This window comes from Hirundo rustica, chromosome 5 (genome assembly GCF_015227805.2).
Source record: "Hirundo rustica isolate bHirRus1 chromosome 5, bHirRus1.pri.v3, whole genome shotgun sequence".
NCBI lineage: Eukaryota > Metazoa > Chordata > Aves > Passeriformes > Hirundinidae > Hirundo > Hirundo rustica.
In genome coordinates this window covers 25,127,104-25,134,030 of record NC_053454.1, presented here as the reverse complement: position 1 = coordinate 25,134,030, position 6,927 = coordinate 25,127,104, and the positions used below count along the sequence as shown (strand labels likewise).

At 44.6% G+C, this 6,927-nt stretch overlaps 1 protein-coding gene across 1 annotated transcript in view; it reads left to right on the top strand.

Moving 5' to 3' along the window:
- The first annotated feature begins 4,270 nt into the window (after positions 1 to 4,270).
- The window catches only part of GABRG1 (gamma-aminobutyric acid type A receptor subunit gamma1), a 59,610-nt gene continuing 56,953 nt past the window's right edge, over positions 4,271 to 6,927 (top strand). The window contains exon 1 of the mRNA XM_040063991.1: positions 4,271 to 4,386. Coding sequence (XP_039919925.1) covers positions 4,295 to 4,386 — 92 coding nt within the window. The 5' untranslated portion in view covers positions 4,271 to 4,294. The remainder of the gene's footprint in view (positions 4,387 to 6,927) is intronic.

The following is a 6,927-nucleotide window of genomic DNA, read 5'->3' as shown; positions in this document are numbered from 1 at the left end:
GTTCTCCTTTGGTGGAGGACAGAGCACCATAATAATTTGTTCCTCCATCTCCACACTCTGGAAAACTTTGATCTCAGCAGGGTAAGTGCTCCTTACAGAACCACGAGAGCCATTAACTTCCCTCAAGCACAGTGAATGAAGATGGGCCATCTACGAAGTCTGTTTTCAAAGCCCTTATACACTCAAAATGGTATGCAGGCACACAAATCTGGCATCAATACTCATATGTTCCTGTCAGAGAAGTAGCTATATCCAAGAGAAACACAGCAGATGTAGGATGTCAGCTAGGTAAAATCACATATGAGTATTTTGAAGTTCCTCTGTGGTCCTGAGCAACTGAATTGTGAAGAATCAAAATGCTCTTCAATACTAAGTGTGAAACCTCCTGAGTGAAAAATACAGTGATATTTGCTGTTTATATATTAATGTGGCAGATTTTTTCCTCCTCCTTCTATTTGGACTTCAGCTTTAAGCATGAAAATTCCTTCCCATGTCCTTTTAGATAAATTACAGGTTGTAGGTACCTTGTGGTTGAATAGGTGGCTTCCAGACTGGAAATCAAGAGCTTGCGCTAAGTGCCTTTGCTCCTTTTATAGCGCATGAGGTTAGGTGTATTACTGTGGAATCCAAATCAATAATTACACTTTTAAGAAAATAGGGAACTGGTGATATAGCCTGGCTATGTTTTAGAGGTGTTTTACATTGGCTTATCCTATCTTGCACTCCTTAAATCTGGAGTAGAGAAAGTTTTTCAGTGAGCTTGGGCAGCATGTAGGTGCTGAGCTGCTCAAATTAGTGCTCCTACTGTTTGTATGAGTATTCCTTTGCAGTCCTGGAAAAATTTCATTTAAGTCTGAATATATGTCTTCTCTGGATTTTCCACTACTAGGCAGCAGCAGAGCTGACAGCTGAGATGTGATTTTGCGTTTAGGTACTTAACAGTCTTGACCAAATTCAACCCATGAATTTTTTTTCTTTTTCCTTTTGTCAGCATATTATCACTTCCCATTTTATAACTGATATTCTATACTGTGATGATTTAACAATATATTCACTTTTTTCCGTTGACTTCGCCAATCTGAAATTTTCATCTGGAAATTTTTGTATTTCTTCTCTTTGAAATTATTACTGCAGTGAGTATCAGTTAAATACAATAATCTCAAGGGCAGATTTGTAAGAACTCAACTTTTTAACATGGAAAGTTAATTGCTGACAGTAGTCTCAAGAAGTTTCTGAAAGATGGCCTTACTTTCCTACTGACCTCAGAACTATGCAGTTTCTTTAACAAGTTCCTGATAGACTTAAAATGATTTTAAAAGACAGTGAATTATGAAGCTCTATTCTTCTCGTGGTAGACTCATTAAATATGACTGAAGAAGATAGAGACGTGGTTTTCTTTTGCAGGAGCCATTCTGGTTTGTTCCTCCTCAGTATTAGTAGTGATGTGAATCCTACTGTTTTGCTTAACTTTGGTCAATTTGAAGTTTCTGAAATGATGAAGTGACACAATGGACGCCTTTCTTCAGCTCAGTTTTTTTTTTTTTTTTTTTTTAAGGATGGCCTTCTTACTTCCAGCATCAGAAGGTGTTTTTAATTGAGAATTTAAATACTGTTGTTAGGTTAGCTGTGCCAGTACCAAGAAGATAAGAAATACCAGCAGGCCTTAGCAACTAACTCACCGTCTTTTAGTGTATTGTCCTGTATCATCTCCTTCTTTTGACACCTGGCTAGGCGATTTCCCCAGCTTTTCTTTGGTATTCTCTTTTCTTATTTTGCAGTTTTCATTTATTGCTTCTTTTATTTTCCTTAGGAATATAGACAATCTGAGCTAATTTCTTTCCCTTCATGTTTTCTTCTGATAGTGAAAGATTGTTTTTTTTTTAAATCGTTTTCTGTTCCCTGTTTGCTTTTCAAAACTTATTCCTGTTTCTCATCTAGTATTTTACTTAATCATGGAATGATTCCTTCTCTAGAAGGAGGGATCGATTTTTATATTTTACATGAAAGTAGAAGAAAAATTCAGATTTGGGACTACCTGAAACCAGCTTGTCCAGATGTTATCCTTTGTTTTCTGTCATTTGAGAAATGTCATTGACACTGCTTTTATTATGATTTTATTTAATAGTACTTCTATGTGCCTTAAAGTGTTCTCAACCCTGAAATCAAATGAAAAATTCCATTTTCTCCCTATTCATGCTACATGTTATTTTAGCTGTAATCTTCCACCTCTTTCACTGCTAGCAAGCTGCTGCATCTACATAGGAGCGAAATTCAGTTTTTAAATAGATGCTTCAAACTGCTTATATAGAAGAAGATGTCTTGGAATCCTGTAAGTATGTTTAAATTTCTTATATCAAATTTTTGCAGTAGTCACTTTAATTGTTTATCTTTTAGTGACAGGGTGGAATTTTATAGACTGGTAAAGGGCTTTAATGATTCCATAAACATCAGAATGCAAAGACATAAGCATTCATCGCACATTTCGCAAAATGCAGTCAAATTGACAGATCAATTTATGATACACCTAAGGACCACGGCCATTTTCAGGGCAGAAGGACTTCCCAGAGAAAGGAACTTGGGGGTGGGCTGTGCTCGTTATCTTGCTGAGGAGGACAGAAATCCTGCTTCTGGGAGCTAGTGCCACCAGCTGCAGCAGAGGAGCTGCTTCTGCACTTACACTTGTAATAAAAGCATATGCTCTCCTCCGAGCTCATGCCTTTGCCATCATGCTAGGATGCTGCCTGCTGTGTTAATCCACCGGTTAAGAGACTTCAGGTCATGCAATAATATGTGCCTTTACCGTCTGCCAGTACCCCCAGGACTGGCTATTAATTTTCAAGTTGTTGAATTTGCATTTAATGTACTGCAGCTCTCTGAAGCATGGTGAGTTTCTTTAACCATTAAAGCAGTAAGCTGTACATATAAAATAATAACCAGACGATGATGTGTAAAGAAGACAAAACACTGCCTTCCATCAGAATAACCACTGGATCGGGGATTATTTACATTTCTGTACAGTGTCAACCTGACTCGAAGGAGGATGATGATGATTGTGACTGTAAAACCGTTTGCTGCTTCCACCGACAACTCGGTGCCGAGGTTACTCCGTAAGTGCCCTATAGAGAGCTGCGAACAAGGGCATGGCCGGGGCCAGGGATTTGGGCTGGTGACAGTCTGAAGCCGAGAGAAGAGATACGCGTCGTCTAAGCGCTGGTCCCCGCGTCCACGGCCGGTCAAAGGCTGCGAGCGCGGAACGTCTGCTCTCCGCCGCGGCCGCGGTGCTTTTCCTGCCCCGTGTTCGGGGTGTGTGCGCGGGGTTGCTGGGGGCACGTCTGGCTACTTTCCCGCCCGCGTCTCCTGAGAGACACCAAGGAGGAGGGAGCAGCCGAGAGAGGACTAGAAGCAGAAGACAAACCCACGTACCCTTGCGTTTTGCACGCCCTGGCGCGTTTCCCAGCGCAGCCCCGCGCACCGGCCGCTTCCCGCCCGCCCCGCCGCGGCCGCGCAGAGCCGCCCGCAGCCGCCGAGCCTGCGCCGCTCGCGTCTCGGGGGCGCGGAACGCCCGCGGCTGCCCTTGCGCCTCCAGCCCTGCCTCCAAGCACGGCTTCGGGGACTGCGGCTGGAGGGGTGTGCTCCCTCTCCTGGGGACGAACGAGGGGATGGCGGACGCTCCCTTCCCCGCGGATAGGGCAGCCCCCAACATCTGGATCGTGCCAGACGTAGAGACGCGCAGTCCCCGCGGGTGTCCGTGCACACCCCCCGGCGTTTCTGCTCCCTGGTGCGGGTCTCCTCTTGGCAGGGTGGACCAGCCGCCTCTCGGAGAGTCGCCCTCTGAGTAGCTTCAAAACCAGAAATATTTAAATCTACACGTGTAGCTTTAAACATTTATTTAACATTTTATACATTTTGCCTATTTATATTTACATGTATATGTATATATGTAAGGTCTATTTCATTTCCCTCTTTGGAGAAAAATACCAAATCAATGCCACCCTTTCTCCCAGGCATGTTTCCCTTCTAGTAAAGGAGGCTCCACCTCTGCTAGGGATTGATTCGTCCAGCAGTTTTTAGGATAATTTATGAAGCAACCTGATGAGCCTATTGGGCGAGTTGCTCGGTCCTTGCGGAGTGGGTTTCTACCTGTTTGGGTGTTTTATTTATTTTTTTTTTCCCCCCTTCCCTTCCCCTCCCCTCCCTCTCCCTGCCGTGTGCCGGGGGGTGGTGGGATTGGTAGGGTCGCTATTTCCCAGCCTCTTCGGAGAAAACTCGGGCGAGGGAGAGCGCTTTCCCGCTCATGGATGCGTGGGGGGGCCCCGCGCCCCGCTGGATCCGCCGCCGCGGGGCCCGGCTGCTGCTGCTGCTGCTGACCGTGCGGCTGGGGAGCGGGTGAGTACGGCGGGACCCGCACCCGCCCCCGCCGGGACTCGGTACCTGCGAACCGCGCCCCAGGCTGCGCTCGGAGGCTCCGGCCGGGGGCAGAGGCAGGGGCAAGGGCAGGGGCTGGGTAAGCGGCATGTTGCGCCGCCAAACTTCCACCAAAAAATGTGTCGGTGCCTCCGCTGTGGATTCTGCGGGGGGGCTTCGGCGGGAGCCGGAACCGGCAAAGTAAAACTTCAGCCGCATCCCACTTGTTCGCCGGGCGGGTTGGTGAGTCCGGGCTCGGCTCGGTGCTGGGGAAGGTCCCCCCGTGCCGAGGGCGGCCCGGCGCATCGAGCTCCCCGCGCGGTGCCGCCCGTCCCCGGCCGCGGCAGAGGGGCAGGAGCGCGGCTGGCGCTGCCCGCCCGCGGCTGCGGGTGCGGGGCACCCATCGCCGCACTGGGACCTGTGCGGGGGCCTCCGCACCGCACCGGCTCCTGCCGCTGCAGCGCTCGGCACGGGGGTCGGGCTCACGCGTGGGATGGGGCAGGGCAGTTGCTCGAGTCCCAGAAGTCGGAAACGTGTGTTTTAAGGGAGAGTTAGAAAATTGCACTGGAGACCTCTAAAGAAGCAGCAGTTTGGTACAGCTGTGTACATGTGTTATCGGTGCCCATAACGACAAAAAGAAACGTGATCTTTCAACTCCGTTCATAATGCAGAGCTAATGTGAGCCATTCCACAGGTTACGTTCATAAAAATAACAAAGCAGCACTTTAGGTGTAAATAAAGGGTATTTGACTGTTGCTCAGCGTGTGTTTCTTTTAAATGAAAGACGAAGTTATCATCCTAGAGGATATAAAAATGTGCAGTGTAAAGGCTGGCAAAAAAAAAAAAAAATCTATTAAACCTTTCTTTAAAATCTCATACTCTAGACCCCTTCCCCACACCGAATGATGATTTATCAGTCTATGTGAGGTATGTTCATCTCATTGCATCTCTCATCTTCACAAGGCTGCTGTGTTATCCTAGTAGAAACACCACTGATTATACTTTTATTGACCTGTGTCTTTTGAAACTTTGATAAATTATGGAAATATTTTTCAAAGGCATTGATGAAAATGATACCAATACAGCTGTGCATCTTCAGAATGTTTCTTAATGATCATAGTTTACCTCAGGTGTGAAAGAAATTATCAAGTGGTTTGAGAGAAAAGAATATGCATGTTAATTTATCAGTTCAAAGACTTAGTTACAAAGGAAGAGAACAAGCTAAAAAAAAAAAATTTGTTTTGCTTTGCTTGTCAGACAGTGGTTGGGATTATAAAACTAGGTGTAGATTGTTATGTATGCATCTCATTAACATTACCATTTATAAATAAATTGATAAGAAGTGAGAAAAAGAGGTAACTTACATACATTGTTTTGTTCTGTGTTCCAGGACATCTCAGATAAAAGGGAGCCTTTGGTATGCATATCCATGTATCTGAATCAACTGTTTTCAACCTTGACTTTTTTCAGAGGCTACATGGAAACATGGTGTTTGAAAGATTCCCCCCCCCCTTTTTTTTTTTTTTTTTTTTTTTTTTTTTCTTTAAGTGACCTCAAATGGACATGTGTTGCAGATCATGATTCTCTGGTATGTAGTGCATTGCAATTCATGTGTGTTTGTGGGGAGCTCAGGACCTCTGGTGCTCTTTAACAGTCTGCTACACAGTAGGATGGAAATACTATTTTTCTGCTTCTTTGGATGCCTCTCTATTGTTTCAGCCCATGATTTTCCTTGAATCTCAAACTAAAGCACAGGAGTAACACTTTTTCTCAAGATTAGACCAGGCTGCACCAACTCTGCTAGTTTTTCTAAAACTATCTTGCAGGAGCCACTCTGCCTTTTCAACACATACTTTTAAAAGGATGCAAATTGCATCATTTTTAGTATGCATGTATACACAAAGTACTTTGTGCTTGAGTATGGGTAAAATTGCTTCAGCTGTAACAAATGGAGCTAAAGCCTAAGCAAGGGCACTGGAAGTTTAGCCCAACCAAGAGTTTATTCTTTTAAGGCTGCCCCAAAAGCTGCTCCATGACGTTACACCAAACTTCCCACACCAAAGCATGGGAACTCTTTCCGATAAAGCAGTTGTTTACCCCCAGTTCTTCACCTTCGTCCCTAACAGATTAGAATGGCCAATGCACTTGATTTAATGTCTTGGGTCAGTATTTTGAAGGACTACTTTTGTCAATAGCAGATATCTCTTCTGTATCAGAAATTGGGCTGTGAGCTTTTCTACAAGATGTGTTCAGGGAAAGAGTACTTACCCAGCAGTCGCTGCAGTCCTAAATGCTCAGCGGACCCATTATTCTTGTTGAATTCAAATAAACAGATAATTGATAGGCAGAGCATAAGAACTGACAATATAATTAATGTTATTTTCTTATTTACAACCATAGAGGTGCACCATAACTGTAACATTCTTCTAATTTATAGTTCTTTAAATGGTATATGCTGGTCAGCATGTCTAAAAGTATATTATAAGATTAACTTAATTTTGGCCATATCTTCCCTTTCATTTT